The sequence below is a fragment of the Zingiber officinale genome, chromosome 6A (genome assembly GCF_018446385.1).
Source record: "Zingiber officinale cultivar Zhangliang chromosome 6A, Zo_v1.1, whole genome shotgun sequence".
Taxonomy (NCBI): domain Eukaryota; kingdom Viridiplantae; phylum Streptophyta; class Magnoliopsida; order Zingiberales; family Zingiberaceae; genus Zingiber; species Zingiber officinale.
The window spans coordinates 75,003,994-75,022,462 of NC_055997.1; the positions used below are offsets into that span (position 1 = coordinate 75,003,994).

At 42.8% G+C, this 18,469-nt stretch overlaps 2 protein-coding genes across 2 annotated transcripts; one reads left to right on the forward strand and one right to left on the reverse strand.

Moving 5' to 3' along the window:
* The first annotated feature begins 11,779 nt into the window (after positions 1-11,779).
* Positions 11,780-13,912, forward strand: LOC121996582 (transcription factor MTB1-like). Its single transcript, XM_042550594.1, has one exon. It carries the CDS (start codon positions 11,895-11,897, stop codon positions 13,668-13,670), a length of 1,776 nt encoding a protein of 591 aa, XP_042406528.1. The 5' UTR covers positions 11,780-11,894; the 3' UTR covers positions 13,671-13,912.
* A 580-nt stretch (positions 13,913-14,492) lies between these two features.
* Positions 14,493-16,949, reverse strand: LOC121996583 (heme-binding protein 2-like). The gene is made up of 2 exons (XM_042550595.1): positions 16,725-16,949; positions 14,493-15,215 (listed from the first exon to the last, which is right to left on the reverse strand). The coding sequence occupies exons 1-2, from the start codon at positions 16,919-16,921 to the stop codon at positions 14,768-14,770; spliced, it is 645 nt and encodes a 214-aa protein (XP_042406529.1). The 5' UTR covers positions 16,922-16,949; the 3' UTR covers positions 14,493-14,767.
* Between the last annotated feature and the right edge of the window lie 1,520 nt (positions 16,950-18,469).

Consider the following 18,469-nt stretch of genomic DNA (forward strand, 5'->3'; position numbering starts at 1 on the left):
TCCGCTGAGTCAGGGAGAAGAATAATCTGAGCCCCGACCGTCAAAGGGAGTGATGTCCATAGCCATATAAGGAAGCAGAGTCCGTAGCAATAGAAGCAGAGCATCGCGGGTGAAGGAGCAGAGCGTGTAGACGTAGAAAGCACGCAAAATAGGTGGAGAATATAGAGCATATAGTAATAATAGAGTGAAGTGCCTATAGCAGTAAAAGAATGCAGAACCACATGGTGAAGGGTGCAGAGCCTATAACAGTAAGAGGATGCAACCCCTCATGATGAAGGGTGTAGAGCCTATAGCAGTAAGAGGATGCAGACCCTCATGGTGAAGGGTGCAGAGCCTGTAGTACATCTGATCGGAGAGCTGGGCCCTTGGTCCCTGATTGGAGAGTAAGGCCCCTAGCCTGTAATCAAAGAGTGAGGCCCCTAGATCCTGATCGAGAAGTTGTACTGCGAGTCAATGATCGGGGATCTGTGTCCCTAGTGTAGGAGCGGGGAGCTGTGTCTGTAACGACCTGCCTTCTACTAACTAAGCTGTAAGGCCGATCGTCACATTATGCTGTGCTAAACTATTCCCTGACCATCTCTAGAACTAGATGCGGAAGCTGGACTAATTAAAATTTTGCTAAGCTGTTAACATTTCTTGGTGCTACATGTACTAAGGAGTGTAATCTCAAGTATACCTAACATATACTACATCCCCTATGGTCAAGGAACTGAAATATATGTTTTCCAGCTGTTATCAGACCTCCCAATCGATCCACGGATCGATTGGAATAGTCGGATCAATCCAGTGATCGATCCAGACGGCTACTGTATGCGGGACATAAGTTGGATCAATCCAGTGATCGATCCAACATACTACTGTGCCCGGGACGATAATTTGGATCGATCGGCTGATCGATCCAGGCTGATCAATCGATCCATTGATCGATCCCAGAGCTCTCTGTTCGCGGCAGAACATGACTGGATCGATCGGCTGATCGATCCAGAAGATTACTGTTCGCGACAGAATGCGACTGGATCGATCGGCTGATCGATCCATAGGCTTACTGTTCGCGGAACCAGGATCCCAATCGATCCTCTGATCGATTGATGGCCCCCAATCGATCCACGGATCGATTGGGGTTTCTGATTTCGCAGTAAACTCTGATTTCAGCACTATTTCGTGCCAAACTCACGTTCACAAGTTCTAATATAACTGGAAAACAATCTAACAACGAATATTTAGTATTCTAAGCATAGCCTAATGCATAGTTCACTAGTTCATGGCATTTAAACATACTAAAGTGCGGTATGAATAAAACTACATAGTTCTAATGCTTAAAATAAAACTGGCTAGATCCCTAAGATCTTTATTCCAAGTTCCACCCACACACATCTTCCTTGCATTGACCTCCAGCCTCCGCAGCTAGTCCATTTTCCTTTTACCTGTATCTGCAGTATAAGGAAAATAGTATCTGTAAGCTAAAAAGCTTAGTAAGGAACCATCTACCTCACTAAAACATGCATACGATGCAAATATGATTTTAAATCATGCTGTTTGAAAGGATATGCTAAGTATACTGAATAAACTAAAACATGGCATGGCATATGAGCATACAATCATGGCATATCTAAAACTGAACATGGTATCAATCACATGGTATCAATGGAGAACTAAGCTGATACTAAAAACTAAGCTAAGCTAATACTGAACTACGGCTAGGACTGTACTGAATTCACGAACTAATTGTGAAAGTTTGAAAACCATATACACATAGTAAGTGAAAATACTAAACATGCTGCTGATGGGCCCGGCAACTGTACGTGCTATGCGCGCATCTCTAACTAGACCCGGGGTTGCAAGTCCCGAATTTAGTAGAGCTACTAGGTTATCTAAACCTAGGGACCGACTATGGGAGCCCAGCCCAATGGATATCTAATCCAATATAGTGCCAACTGAAAAGTAAAATACTGAGTATAGCTAAACTGTTCTAATTTGCTGTTTCTAGGTTATCTGAACCTAGAACTAGGTTGTCTGAACCTAGAGGCGACTGTGGGAGCCTACCCATTGGACCGTAGTCCCATATAAGCTAGAATGAACTGATCTACTAATTTAGATGCTTCTAATACATTCAACTGTGCTAATAAAAAAAAATGCCTATGTTGCATTCTTTTCTAAGCTGGTCATTTAATCGAACACCTAGTGTGCTTTAACTCCCCTCTCTATTAGGGAGTCTACCTTTAGGCACCCAACAACATCTAAACCTCCAACTGAAGGAGAAAAGACGTGTCCGGCCCATCTAAAGGTACTCACTAAATCCCTAAACCTGCGACGAGGGTTAATTACACCCTATGTGTCGAAAACCTACGCATATAACTAAACTAATGCACAGAAAATCAAACGGTAGCTATTATACTGCAGGTGAGGGGTTTCTTACCTCCTGTTCGTAATTTCTTACGATTCTATTCGCTAGAATTCCGGTGGAGATGATCTTCTCGGCGATCCGCTCGCGTCTTCGCGTTCCTCTCGCGGAGAAGAACCTTTTTCGTGTTGGAGTCATCGTCGGAAGATGTTCCCTTGACCCTTGGCTTGGTGTGCCGTGTGTGAGGAAGAGGAGAAGAAGGAAGAGGTGGCGGTGGTGTTGGGTCTCGGTGGAGAAGGTGTTGCCGAGCCAAGTTCTCAAAATAAACCAACCCCAACTTAACCTTCCTATTTATACCAAGTAATTAATTCGGCCAAACCAATTATAAATATAATTGATTCCCTTTCCTTTCAGCACGGCCCTGCTGGGTTCAACTGGTTACTAACATTATCCCTAAGTCATAGGTCTCAGGTTCGATCCCCGCCTAAGCTATTTTGCGGTTCTAATTATTTTTGCTGCTTCCGCTACTCGAAAAATTCCAGAAAAATATCTAAAAATTCCAGAAAAATCATAGAATATTTATAATGCATTTTCGAGAATTTTCGGGCGTTACAATCCCCCATACCTTATAAAAAGTTCGTCCTCGAACTTAGAATAATTCTGGGTACTTCTGTCTCATGCTAGCTTCTGTCTCCCAAGTTGCCTCTTCTGCTGTGTGACTGTGCCAAATAACTTTGACTAATGGTACTTCCTTGTTCCGCAATTTCTTAACTGCTCGGTCTATTATCTGAATAGGCCGACTATCATAACTGAGGTCTTCGCGGATCTGTACCGACTGGGGCTCAATCACCTGGGTGGCATCTGGGGTATGCTTCTTCAGCATAGAGACATGAAATATGTTGTGGATAGCTGACATTTCCTGGGGTAGCTCTAGCTCATATGCTACCTTGCCCACTCTTCTACTGATAAGGTATGGTCCCACATATCTGGGACTTAGTTTGCCCTTCTTCCCAAAACGCATTACTCCCTTCATGGGAGCTACTCTGAGGAATACTGAATCCCCAACTGAAAATTCTAAGGGTCTGCGCCGTGTATCAGCATAGCTCTTCTGGCGGCTCTGAGCTATCTCTATCCTCTGACGGATCTGCTGTATAGCTGCTGTGGTATCTGCTACTAGATCTGTCTGAAGCTCTAGTTCTTTCTGTTCACCACTCTCATACCAGCAGATTGGAGATCTACACCTCCGCCCATAGAGAGCCTCGTACGGTGTCATACCAATAGTGGCCTGATAGCTGTTGTTGTATGCAAATTCTGCTAAGCTCAGATATTTGCACCAACTTCCCTTGAACTCTAGGGCACAGGCTCGGAGCATATCTTCGAGTATATAATAAGTGAAAATACTAAACATGCTGCTGAGGGGCCCGACAACTGTACGTGCTATGCGCGCATCTCTAACTAGACCCGGGGTTGCAAGTCCCGAATTTAGTAGAGCTATTAGGTTATCTAAACCTAGGGACCGAGTATGGGAGCCCAGCCTAATGGATATCTAATCCAGTACAGTGCCAACTGAAAAGTAAAATACTGAGTATAGCTAAACTGTTCTAAATTGCTGTTTTTAGGTTATCTGAACTCTAGGTTGTCTGAACCTAGAGGCGACTGTGGGAGCCCACCCATTGGATCGTAGTCCCATATAAGCTAGAATAAACTGATTTACTAATTTAGATGCTTCTAATGCATTCAACCGTGCTAATAAAAATGCCCAAGTTGCATTCTTTTCTAAGCTGGTTATTTAATCGAACACCTAGTGCGCTTTAACTCCCCTCTCTATTAGGGAGACTACCTTTAGGCACCCAACAGCATCTAAACCTCCAACTGAAGGAGAAAAGATGTGTCCGGCCCATCTAAAGGTACTCACTAAATCCCTAAACCTGCGAGGAGGGTTAAATACACCCTATATGTCGAAAACATACGCATATAACTAAACTAATGCACAGAAAAATCACACGATAGCTATTATACTACAGGTGAGGGGTTTCTTACATCCTGCGCGTAGTTTCTTATGAATTGGATCGCTAGTTTTCCGTAAGAAACGATCCTCTCGACGATCCACTTGCGTCTTCGCGTTCCTCTCGCGGAGAAGAACCCTTTTCGTGTTGGAGTCATCGTCGGAAAATGAACCTATGGACCTTGGGGCTAGGGCGCCGAGAGAAAAGGAGAGGGAGAGGCGGCGGTGAGGTTTCGATGGTGAGGGTCGAGAAGGTGCCGAACCCAAAAATAAACCAAAACCTACTTAAGTTTTTAATTTATATTAAGTGGGTAACTAGGCCCAACTCAAATATAAATATAAATGTTTCCCTTCTCTTTCAACACGACCCTGCTGGGTTCACCGGCTACTAAGGCTAACTAAAGGTTTAGCGGACCCGAGAGGTCCCAGGTTCGATTCCCGCTTAAACCACTTTACTTTTCTATTCATTTTTGCTACTCCCGATACTCGGAAAATTCCGGAAAAATATCTAAAAATTCCAGAAAAATCCTAGAATAATTCTAATGCAAGTTTGAGAATTTTCGGGCGCTACAATCCCCCATACCTTATAAAAAGTTCGTCCTCGAACTTAGAACAATTCTGGGTACTTCTGTCTCATGCTGACTTCTGTCTCCCAAGTTTCCTCTTCTGCTGTGTGACTGTGCCAAATAACTTTGACTAATGGTACTTCCTTGTTCCGCAATTTCTTAACTGCTCGGTCTATTATCTGAATAGGCCGACTATCATAGCTGAGGTCTTAGCGGATGCATGCAAGTGGAGCTCAATCACTGGATGGCATCGGGGTATGCTTCTTGACATAGAGACATGAAATCGTTGTGGACGGTGACATTTCCGGTAGCTCTAGCTCATATGCTACCTTGCCCACTCTTCTCGATAAGGTATGGTCCCATATCGGACTTAGCTTGCCCTTCTTCCCAAAAGCATTACTCCCTTCATGGGAGCTACTTTGAGGAACACTTATCCCCCATTGAAAACTCTAAGGGTCTGCGTAGTGTATCGGCATAGCTCTTCTAGCGGCTCGAGCTATCTCTATCCTCAACGGATCTGCTGTATAGCTGTTATAGTATCTACTAGATCATCGAAGCTCTAGTTCTTCATTCACCACTCTCATACCGATATTGGAGATCTACACCTCAGCCCTAGAGAGTCTCATAAGGTGCCATGCCGATGGTGGCACGATAGCATTGTTGTATGCAAATTCTGCTAAGCTCGGATATTTGCACCAACTATGAAGTCTAGGGCACCGCTCGGAGCATATCTTGATACTGGTTTACTCGCTCCGTCGACCATCATGCGGGATGGAATCTTTCTTGAACTTTAACTTAGTGCTTGTTGTTGTACACACTCCCAGTGTGATGTGAATCTCACATGCGAAATGATGGTTCGTGGGACTCCATGTAGCCTGATGATCTCCTGAAGATACAACTGAGCTAGCTTCTCCATGGAGTAGGATATCTTGATAGCTAAGAAGTGGGCTGATTTAGTCAACCTGTCGACTATTACCCAGATGGCGTCAAAACCATTCGTGGTTCTGGGCAGTCCCACTATAAAATCCATAGAGATATCCTCCCACTTCCATTCTGGAATCTGTATAGGCTGCAGAACTCCTCCTGGTCGCTGATGTTCTGCCTTGACCCTCTGACAGGTGAGGCAGATGCTAACATATCTGGCGATGTCTCGCTTCATCCCGGGCCACCAAAAATGTTTCTTCAGGTCTTGATACATTATGGTGGAACCTGGATGCATCGCATAGGGAGTCTTGTGAGCCTCATCTAAAATCCGTCTATCGATCCAGACGGCTACTGTATGCGGGACATAAATTGGATCGATCCAGTGATCGATCCAGCATACTACTGTGCCCGGGACGATAATTTGGATCGATCGGCTGATCGATCCAGGCTGATCAATCGATCCATTGATCGATCCCAGAGCTCTCTGTTCGCGGCAGAACACGACTGGATCGATCGGCTGATCGATCCAGAAGATTACTGTTCGCGACAGAATGCGACTGGATCGATCGGCTGATCGATCCAGAGGCTTACTGTTCGCGGAACCAGGCTCCCAATCGATCCTCTGATCGATTGATGGCCCCCAATCGATCCACGGATCGATTGGGGTTTCTGATTTCGCAGTAAACTCTGATTTCAGCACTATTTCGTGCCAAACTCACGTTCACAAGTTCTAATATAACTGGAAAACAATCTAACAACGAATATTTAGTATTCTAAGCATAGCCTAATGCATAGTTCACTAGTTCATGGCATTTAAACATACTAAAGTGCGGCATGAATAAAACTACATAGTTCTAATGCTTAAAACAAAACTGGCTAGATCCCTAAGATCTTTATTCCAAGTTCCACCCACACACATCTTCCTTGCATTGACCTCCAGCCTCCGCAGCTAGTCCATTTTCCTTTTACCTGTATCTGCAGTATAAGGAAAATAGTATCTGTAAGCTAAAAAGCTTAGTAAGGAACCATCTACCTCACTAAAACATGCATACGATGCAAATATGATTTTAAATCATGCTGTTTGAAAGGATATGCTAAGTATACTGAATAAACTAAAACATGGCATGGCATATGAGCATACAATCATGGCATATCTAAAACTGAACATGGTATCAATGGAGAACTAAGCTGATACTAAAAACTAAGCTAAGCTAATACTGAACTACGGCTAGGACTGTACTGAATTCATGAACTAATTGTGAAAGTTTGAAAACCATATACACATAGTAAGTGAAAATACTAAACATGCTGCTGATGGGCCCGGCAACTGTACGTGCTATGCGCGCATCTCTAACTAGACCCGGGGTTGCAAGTCCCGAATTTAGTAGAGCTACTAGGTTATCTAAACCTAGGGACCGACTATGGGAGCCCAGCCCAATGGATATCTAATCCAATATAGTGCCAACTGAAAAGTAAAATACTGAGTATAGCTAAACTGTTCTAATTTGCTGTTTCTAGGTTATCTGAACCTAGAGCTAGGTTGTCTGAACCTAGAGGCGACTGTGGGAGCCTACCCATTGGACCGTAGTCCCATATAAGCTAGAATGAACTGATCTACTAATTTAGATGCTTCTAATACATTCAACTGTGCTAATAAAAAAATATGCCTAAGTTGCATTCTTTTCTAAGCTGGTCATTTAATCGAACACCTAGTGTGCTTTAACTCCCCTCTCTATTGGAGAGTCTACCTTTAGGCACCCAACAGCATCTAAACCTCCAACTGAAGGAGAAAAGACGTGTCCGGCCCATCTAAAGGTACTCACTAAATCCCTAAACCTGCGACGAGGGTTAATTACACCCTATGTGTCGAAAACCTACGCATATAACTAAACTAATGCACAGAAAATCAAACGGTAGCTATTATACTACAGGTGAGGGGTTTCTTACCTCCTGTTCGTAATTTCTTATGATTCTATTCGCTAGAATTCCGGTGGAGATGATCTTCTCGGCGATCCGCTCGCGTCTTCGCGTTCCTCTCGCGGAGAAGAACCTTTTTCGTGTTGGAGTCGTCGCCGGAAGATGTTCCCTTGACCCTTGGCTTGGTGTGCCGTGTGTGAGGAAGAGGAGAAGAAGGAAGAGGCGGCGGTGGTGTTGGGTCTCGGTGGAGAAGGTGTTGCCGAACCAAGTTCTCAAAATAAACCAACCCCAACTTAACCTTCCTATTTATACCAAGTAATTAATTCGGCCAAACCAATTATAAATATAATTGATTCCCTTTCCTTTCAGCACGGCCCTGCTGGGTTCAACTGGTTACTAACATTATCCCTAAGCTATAGGTCTCGGGTTCGATCCCCGCCTAAGCTATTTTGTGGTTCTAATTATTTTTGCTGCTTCCGCTACTCGGAAAATTTCGAAAAAATATCTAAAAATTCCAGAAAAATCATAGAATATTTATAATGCATTTTCGAGAATTTTTGGGCGTTACAGTGTCCCTAGTGTATGAGGGGGGAGTTAGGCCCCTAGTGTCCGATCAAAAATCGAAGGCCCTAGTCTTTGATCAAGTAATAGGATCTTACTCTCTTATCAGGGAGCTATAGCAGCTCCTATAACTATAAAAAAGGAGCAGAGCTGGTAACGTACCTGATCGGGGAGTCGTGCCAACCGGCTAAGGGTTTGTCTCAGTCCCTTAAATCCCAAATACCCGTGGAGTCAGGGAAAAAACATAATGGAAAAACAAACTTGTCAGCCAGCTGAAACTCCATTCGATCCCTCGACTCCCAAATACCAGTGGAGTGAGGATAGAAGATAATATGTTCGTCGAGATCCTCCGGGATTGTGATAATAGCAGAGAACCTCCCGACGTCGTCCATCTTCATGTTCCAGAATAGGTGAATGTGTTTCCACAGACGGTGCAAAATTTGATCCCGTCCGGAAGCTGAGTCAGACGGACTGTCGGGGGAGGTGGCGTGAATGTTGACCGAGTCACGACGTCCCAGAGGAGGAGGTGTACTGAGATGGCTTCTGTGTTGACCAAGTCTTCAGAAGTCTCTTGGTCAACGCTACCTGCAGCCAGTGACCGAGTCCCCCCGGTCCCTGGTACCCCGAAGCTCGAGGCGGATCCAACGAACATATAAGTAACAGATTAAGCCATAAAATAATGAAAATACGTATAGAATATGAACGGAGAACGTACTCTGGCCCAGGGGGCGCCCTCGGATGGGACGCTGGTCGAGTTGTCGTGACCCGGGAAGAGCAGATGATTCCCAATCGGGATGGAGAGCTGGATCTGACGTCGTGGGCCCGGATGCGACACGGAGCCTGAGGACGAGCTGCAGGCCGGGAGATAATAGCGGCACACAGGCCGGGACGTACTAGCGGCACGCAGCCGAGAAGTACTAGCGGCACGCAGGCCGAGAAATACTAGCGGCACGCAAGCTGGGAGATACTAAACAACACACAGGCCGAGACATAATATTGACACACAAGTCGAGATATAACACTGGCCCACAGATTGGGATCCAACTGCAACTCAAAAGCCGAAACATAACAACGATACAAAGAGCGAAACATAACAGCTCGATGGCCTGCACATAGCAATGGTCGGATCTATGTCGGAAGCGGTGACAACAATTATAGAGGGGCTGGAGTCGGCTGTAGCGGCGTCCCAGGGTGGCTGAATGGGTGTAGGAGAAGGTGGACAGTGGTGACGGGAAGAGAAGGGCTGTGGCGTGTCGAGAGGGAGAAAGGGGAGGTCTGTCCTCCTACGGCGGCGTGTCACACGGCAGGTGAAGGCCAGAAGGCACCGGTGTGCCCCCAGAGCGGGGAGCAGTGTCAGAGTCATCGCCGATGTCGGCAGCGGCATGGTGGAGTTGCGCGCATGAGGGGAAGTGGCTTCCTGGCGTGAGGAAGACGGTGGGGGAGACCTCAACCCTAGAGACGTTACCAATTCGTAGGCTTTTGACGATCAGAGCTGTCGACGAGAGGAGGGAGAGCGGCCTGCGGAGTTGTCTTGGCGACAGCGGAAGAGAAAATCCCAGCCCCCTCTAAGCTTGAGATGCAATCTAGTCGTGGAAGAAGGAGAGGGAGAGGAGAAGAGTTGTAGGCCGGCGGTCGACGTTGATGCCGGCGAGGAGCAGGAGATGGAGGAAGGAAGCCACCCTCCTTTTGGTCTCTGTTGGTGGCGACAGTCGCACCCACGAACCAGCCCACCAGCCCCCTCCCCTTTTTCTGATGAACAGTGCCACCTTAAACCCTCAAAATTTTTCCCAAATGAAAAGATCAAATTGTCTCTCATTCTCTCTTTAATTCTTTCACAGTCCTTTGCCATATATATATATATATATATATATATATATATATATATATATATATATATATATATATATATATAATTACCTCTCCATATATATATAAATGACGTGATAAATTTATTATAAATTAAACCAATACGTAATAAATTTTTCGATTTCTACAGTTCGTTTGCCATTTAAAAGTCAACTCAATTAGTTACGGCATTTAAAATTTTGCTATTTTTTTCAGTCATCAGAAATTAGGTAAATATAAATAAAAGTGAGCCTCACACCGTATTAAATTACGACCGTGGCATTAAATTATCATAGTCCCATTCACGTGTTTCCATCACGTGCATCGCATGATGAACCACGACTACCACGTGTCGACCTATAACTATCTGTCCGTCAGATGATGTCGTCTCGCAGTCACGTGACTCGGTCAATGACTCAGCATGAGAACCGTCCGATATATGATATGAATGGACGAGATGGAGATGGAGATGGAGATAGAGATAGAGACGGAGATAGAGGTGGAGGTGGAGATGGAGGAACGTGGATAGGACGACCGGCTTTGGTGGCTTCTGGTTGAGCCGAGCACTTCCTCCTTTATTTTATTATTATAAAAAATTATATATTTTTTAAAAATATTACTCCATCTTATTTTTTTTAAAGTACCTCTTTTTAATTGGGCAATTTATTACTATTGCAATGGGTCTATTGAAATTACTAAAATATAATTAAATTAGAATAATTTTGGTAAATATTAAAATAATTTTAATAATATTAAAATAATTTTAATAAATTTTAAATAATTTTAATTAGTATTGGAAAGTTTTAATTAATATTAGAGTAATTTTAATTAAAATCGAGGCAATTTGAATAGAAAAATGTTGAGTCCAATTTTAACGATTATTGAAATAGCTTTGATAAATATTAAAGTAGTTTGGATTAAACTTTAAGTAAAATTTTATTAACATCTGAATAGTTTTAAATAATATTAAAATATAATAATAATATTGGAGTAATTTTATTAATGTTAGGACAATTTTAATGGAGTTGATAGTAATTTAAATAGTTTTAGCTAAATATTAAAATAATTTTGATTAACATTAAATTAATTTTAATTAATATTTGAGAAATTTTAATCAATACTAAAATAATTTTCCCCAAAATTTAAATAGTTATAACTAAAATTAGAATCAATCTAATAAAAAATGTTTTTAAATAAGAAATTAAGATAAACCCTCTTTTTAATATTTGGTTTAATATAGATAATAATGGAAATAAAAGTATTTATTAAAAAAATTATGACCTTCAGTATTTACACCGTCATCCATTAAAAACATAGGCTCACTTGCATCAGCTCGGCTCGGCTCAATCGGAGCCGGCTTCAAGGTACAATTGAATCATCGTACCGTCCATTAATGGTCATCGTCGTAATCCTATCCGGTGTCCAATTTTGGATCCCACACAAAGAAAGTGTCTGGATCCCCTCCAACGTTACCGTGTAAAAGTATCATCCAAATACTTCCGGACCGTTATATTCGTCAAAGGAAACACGTGTTTCCCGTCCGACGGAAAGTTTGAAAAATGATCTGTGGAATAGTTGGATAGGTCCCGGAGTGCGTAATTAGATCCCCAAATGCCCGAACCCTACTGTTCTCACTTGCCCACCTCAAATCGATTATCTGTCGATCGATGAATTGAGTTCGTGCCCCCAAAATTCCCCTGTGTTCGATCCAAAGTTTCCAAATTTGGGAACTCCCATGGCGGAATCGACGTGGAGCGAGGAGGAGAAGGCCATGGCGGCGGCCGTCCTCGGCCCGGAGGCGTTCGACTACCTCGCGGCCAGCCAAGCTTGCTCCGACGGTCTCACCGACGCTGCGGAGGCCGACCTACAGAGCCGCCTCCTCGACCTCGTCGAGGGTCCCCCTGACCGCCCTGGAGTGGGTTGGAACTACGCCATATTTTGGCAGATCTCCCGCTCGAAGACCGGCGACGTCGTTCTCGGCTGGGGCGACGGGTCCTGCCGCGAGCCCCGGGAGGGGGAAGAGGGCGCCGCGTCCGCTGCCGCGTCGGCGAGATCCTCCGGCGAGGATGAATCATGCCGGCACAAGATGAGGAGGTCCGTCCTCCAGAAGCTCCACGTGTTCTTCGGCGGATCGGACGAGGACAACTACGCCATCCGTCTCGATCAGGTCACCGAAGCCGAGATGTTCTTCCTCGCGTCGATGTATTTCTCTTTCCCGCCGGGGAAGGGCGCGCCTGGCAAGGCTCTGGCGGCAGGTCAGCACTTCTGGATACTCTCCCCTTCCGATTACTGCTACAGGGGTTTCTTAGCGGCGTCGGCAGGGTTTCGTACGATCGTTGTCGTTCCATTTGAGACGGGTGTCCTCGAATTGGGGTCTGTTAGATCGCTAGCGGAAAGCCCGGATGCCTTGCAGATGATAAAGTCGGTGTTTTGGGGCAAGGTTCCTGCAGAGATGCCCCGAGCCAGTGAGAAGATCGAAAAGAATGGATCAGATACATGCACGAAGATCTTCGGAAAGGATCTCAATCTCGGGACTTCCAGTGTCACTGAAAAGGTTTTGGTTGCAAAAGTAGAAGACAATTCTTGGGATACAAACTTGAAGAGTGGCAGCAGCGACACTTGGTTGTTATTTCCTAATGTTCACAAGGGAATGCAGAGTTTCAGTTGGAACCATGTCCGAAGTGTGAATTCTGACCAGAAGCAATTCGACAATGGCATCTCGATCGCTAGTAACGATGTTAGTAACCATAGTAACGGCATGGGAGGAGATCGTCTGCTCAGCCAACTGCGGATCCAGAAGAATCAGTTAAAATCACAACAGCTGCTCCAGCCATCGCCAAGGCAGATCAATTTTAGTGGGGGTGGGACTTTGAGAGCTGCAGCCACGATCGGGAATGTCGCAACATTGGAAATGGAACAAACAAACATGGAGGCTTCTTGCAAAGAGGAGAGACTCGGCCCGGTCGAGGTCGAGGAGCGACGGCCAAGGAAGAGAGGAAGGAAGCCTGCTAATGGAAGGGAGGAACCTCTCAATCACGTTGAGGCAGAGCGGCAGAGAAGGGAAAAGCTTAACCAGAGGTTCTACGCATTGCGGGCGGTGGTGCCTAACATTTCAAAGATGGACAAAGCCTCTTTGCTAGGCGATGCCATTTCCTATATCACTGAGCTCCAAAACAGATTGAAGGAGCTGGAGACGGAGAAGGAAACACTCTTGGAATCAGGGGAAGTGAATTATGAGGCTCGAATGCAGCATCCCAAGGTCGATGTGAAAACAATGCAAGATGAGGTGATCGTGCAAGTTAGCTCCCCTTTCAACACCCATCCCGTTTCCAAAGTTTTTCAAGCTTTAAAAGATGCACAGATTGATGTAGCAGAGTCGAAGATATCTGATGGTGGAGACAGTATACAACATACTCTCATCATCAAATCATCAGGTTCTGAACAGCAAATGAAGGATAAGATTGTTGCTGCATTATCTAATGAAGGGAGCTCAATTAACAATGAAGTCTAGTGTTAATTTAGGAGGTAGAAAGCCATCTCACCTCATCATCTGGGATTTTGTTGCCGATTGAGACACAGCAGGGATATACCCACAGTTAAGTCTGAATCTGACACTAGAAGGATTTCACTAACTGGATAATTCAATTAACCCCAATCACTCTGTTATCTTCCCTGGTAAGACAAACGTTCAGATAATGTTATACCCATGTATCTATGTACAATTATCTTTCAAACTGCTATGGGTTTAATGAACATCTCTGTTTATACCCATTTTGTCTTGGAGTAGACAGTGTTTCTTATCGTTTGATAGTCACAATGCTGTACCTGTATGCCTGACAATTTGAACAATTTGCATGTTACATTAAAATATATGATAAACTGTGATTATAGGGAATCAAATTGGTGATGTTTGTTTCACATTATTATGTTGCCCTGCCCAAGATAGAAATTTCTAGTGTTGCTGATTCCTTTTTGGTATGCTGCTGTGTTCGTTACATGCATTTTTAATCAAGAGTTTGATGGTATGAACTAGCAGTAGTTTTTACTCTTATTGATTATACTCGTCTACCAATCAGTATATAATTTGAAAACAAGACTCACTGTGTCGACAGGGACCATCTATTGTAGTGTTTAGCTGTGTAGGGAATGAAATAAAACATAATTTCTAAGACCATATGGAGATATTTAAATAAGTTGAGAACAATTAGTCGAAGTGAAGTGTAGCTGGGGCATTGATCAATTCTACTAGAAAAAAAAAAAAATACATCTACTGCTAGCAAGATCCATCTACTGTTACCCATTTCGTTAGAATTATTTCAAAAAGACCAATTCCTTGTATCTAATAAGCCATTCCAGATTTCTAATAACAGAAAATCATAGTACAAGACACAGTTAGCAACATTAAAACTCGTTGCTTCTTGACACGACATCATGAACACAAGAGTCATGGTTACATGAGATCCTATAACACTTAGTTGATTGCACAACATCGAGATATTATTTCTTCGGCTCCCAGCCAAATGAGAGTTTGTCATAGTAAAGCTCATGTACACAGATTGTATTGGACAAACACCGAAACATCATGGTTGAGCATGAGTTGTTCAGGAATTAGTATGCATAGGCATGTTTCGATTCACAACCAGGTGCTTCAGCTCCAATATTGACCCAAACCTCATTGGTGCGACCGACAAAATGAAACGGTGAATCATATTGTGCAATGGAGTAAGCGTCCGTATCAGCAAAAGTGAACTCACCCCAAGAAGTTTGGTTCAAGCTGACGGCAAGCTTCTCTGCTTCTTTGATGACATTGTTATCACGAGCAAAGCCGGAGAATTTTCGCACAGCGATGCAATGACTATCCCATTCATCGGAATGAAGGTGTAGCTCGGGCAGGGGAACCGGAGGGGATCCCTGGAATTTTAGTGGGAGGTAGAAGCGAACATAGTAGGCGGAAGAATGAAGAGGACCAGCATATGGAACAATGCTAGTGACTACAGGAGCAGTCATTCTGATCCTTGAGGAGTTGAGATTTGCTCCTTGAATGTATTGAAATAATCTGACAAAATGAAAAGGATGACTTAGAGATCATTCCAGGAGTTGAAGAATGAAAAGTGTAGCACAAATTTTCAACAAGATGACGTAGCTAAAAAAAATAATATACATCTAAAATAAATCATTTGCAGAATCTTTGGCCGTGAATATTGAAGATCAACCTATTTAATGTAATAAACTTCTGTTTTAAAAGTAAAGGTCCAGGATGACAGAACAAGATCCAAAGCACGTGTGAATAGGTAAAGGTATATTTGGTAAGGTGGAATGAAGCCTGAAATGGAATGATCATTCACAGGTGGACTACTGGAACTGAAATGTTCCATTCCCATGGACGAATGCCTTGATTTCGTTCATCATTCATTATTCCCATGGAATAATGAGGTGATCCAACTTTATAATTTTTCACATATTCACCCATAACAGGATTCATTGAACAGAAAGACATTTTGAACTTTGATAAGAGCCATATATTTATTCAATTTCATATACCGTATTCCAATTGAGTGAAACTAACAATTGAAACAATCATCCCACTTATCATGTTATTTTATTCCAGTCTTGATACCAGTCCAATTCCAAAGCCTTACTCTTACCATGTTGCTTAAGGGCAGATAGATTTATACTTCATTCCATATATTATCTGAAAAGGGCTTCGCATCTGAACAACAGTAGGTTTAATGTCGCATCACTAGTTTTAAGGAAAATTCTGCCGGTTGTCAATTCATCATGTTGATGCCAACTTCAAAAAATGGCCTAAGTATTGTGGTTATATCTTTTAACTGAAAATCAAGAGCCTGAGACAGGACCTGAGACATGAAATATGCATTTCTTTTCCCTCAAACTTATTTCCTTCACCCATATGAATCTTTCCATTTATGACATTTTAAGCTCTGATCCTCATCAGTGTTTGTTTCTTAGCTCCTATATCGAAACCACTTCACTGCAAGATCCTTCACTGAGGAAGTGCATCACAAATTTTTACACTCTACAATGAGCATACTCTTCTTGTTGGCCATTACAGCTCATATCCTGACATTTGGACCATCTTTAGCTTTGATCCCTCATCAGTGTTTGTTTCTTAGCGCCCATATCAAAACTACTTCACTGCAAGACCCCCTTCACTGAGTAATTGCCTCTACAACTTTTGCGCTCTATAATCAACAACTCTTCTCTATGTCCAGTCTACTCTGCACATTGCTGTTACATATATACGTAGGCCATTGGCTATCCCATTTACTTATTCTCTCAAAAGGAACATGCTTCCTTGGTTTCTTGATCAATACAAGGTATAAGAAAAATTCATTAAATCGAATCTCTATGACTTATTCAATAGTGAAGTCTACTCCAGAGATGGCGGTTAGGGTTTCTAACAAATAACAAACATACTCCACGAAAGAGAAGAAATGTCGAATTGTATGGCAGAAAGATCATCTAAGTTCCCATGGTTCAAAATTCGAGTCAGTCTACCATACGAACAAGGATCAGATAGCGCGATTAGGATGGATCTCCTAACCTGTGGAATCCAAGCCTGGTGGCCTTCTCGAAGGAAATCTGATCGGTGGGAGCAGACATCCACACCGACTTCCTGTACAGCCGCACCTCGAAGTCGGACTCCGAGTGAATAACAGTGTACTGAGGCGATTCGATTGCGCCGGCGACGGCGAGGAGGAAGGTGAAGGCGGAGAAGACGAGGGAGAGAAGGCGATGCATCGTCTAGTTGTCTCCCGACCTCGATCGCGACCAGACTGGTTGGCCGAAGTCTTATACACGATTGGACCGTAAGGCAGGTCGGGCTGGGCTGTATAATATCAATTTTAATTGGGCCGTATCGATGTCTGGGCCTAGTTGATTTCAATTTACGGAAATTGCACTTTACACTCTGTACTTTGCTCTATAATTTATTCGCATTGATTTTAAAATCATCAAAATACACCCTAAAGTTTTGAAACTCATCACACCGGGAAAAAAAAAACATCATACCCTAGTCACGTTATAAGCTGAATCCATAATTTTTTTATCTTTAATTGAAACTTGTTACATTTCCAATGGAAAAAATTTAAAAATGAGATTTTTCTATTTTTAAGATGTCACATCAAATGAAAAAAATTTGACTTCTTCTCCGCTATAAAAAAAAAAAACTTCCTTTATTTTTTTCTCAGTCCCACATTTAACAATTCATATATCTTTTAAAAAAATCTCAATTACTATTAATGAGTCACTTTTATATCACTTAATTTGTTAAAAAAATAATATTAAAAATTTATAAATAAAAAATACAACATTAAATAATAAATTATTACAAATAATTTATATAAAAAAAAATTTATTGATCGTACTCATAGCGTGTTCAAATATGCTCAACCTATTAAAATCAAAAGGGATTTAGACATCTCCACAATGATATGATATTGTCCACTTTGGGCATAGACCCTCATGGCTTTGGTCTTAGGCTCTACTCAAAAGGCTCCATGTCAATGCAGATATCTTTTTCTTATAAACATATGATATTTCCTATGTGTTTTCAATGTGGGACTATGTTTGCAACCTTACAACTCTAACAATCCCCCCTTCAAACAAAGGACCACAGAGCCCCCTCAAGTATCGGGTCACTCTTTACCTGCTCAGGGCCTCCCCTCGAGCATCAGGTCACTGACCTGCTTAGGGCCTCCCCTACTTTGCTCAAGATTTCAACCACATGGTTCAATCTTGGATCATGGCTCTGGCTCATGCTTTTTCTGGCGGTTAGTCTAGTGGAGAGCGACCTCGCTCTGATACCAATTGTTAGGATCAAAAGGGATTTAGATATCTCCATAATGGCATGATATTGTGCACTTAACTTTGCTCTTGACTCTACTCAAAAGGTCTCATGCCAATGGAGATACATATTTCTAATAAACTGATGATCTTTTCCATGCGTTTTTAATATGGAACTATGTTTGTAATCTTGCAACTCCAACACAACCAAATCGGCTTGAAGCTGATGATGTATTTGATTATCACGTAGCTCGTAGTTTTTTTGAAGATATTCTTCAAACTTTTAGGTAGAGCCCTGATATATCTATGCCTGAGGATCTTCTTCATCATTCAACCAATTGCTTACTGTATCCCTCTCATTCTCAATAATCATTGATCCTGCCCGAAAATCATAGAGACAGAAAGCTGGGGATGTGGTTGCCGCGTTGACTGGATGTAGACCACGCTCTGATATGCAAGTACAAGAAATGTCAGTGTCAAGCCAGATAAGGGGTCCCCGACATT

Coding starts and splice junctions, on each gene's coding strand:
- LOC121996582 (XM_042550594.1), top strand. CDS start 11,895: ATGGCGGAATCGACGTGGAGCGAGGAGGAGAAGGCCATGGCGGCGGCC.
- LOC121996583 (XM_042550595.1), bottom strand. CDS start 16,921: ATGCATCGCCTTCTCTCCCTCGTCTTCTCCGCCTTCACCTTCCTCCTC. Junction 15,216..16,724: donor ACCAGGCTTGGATTCCACAG/GTTAGGAGATCC, acceptor TCATTTTGTCAG/ATTATTTCAATACATTCAAG.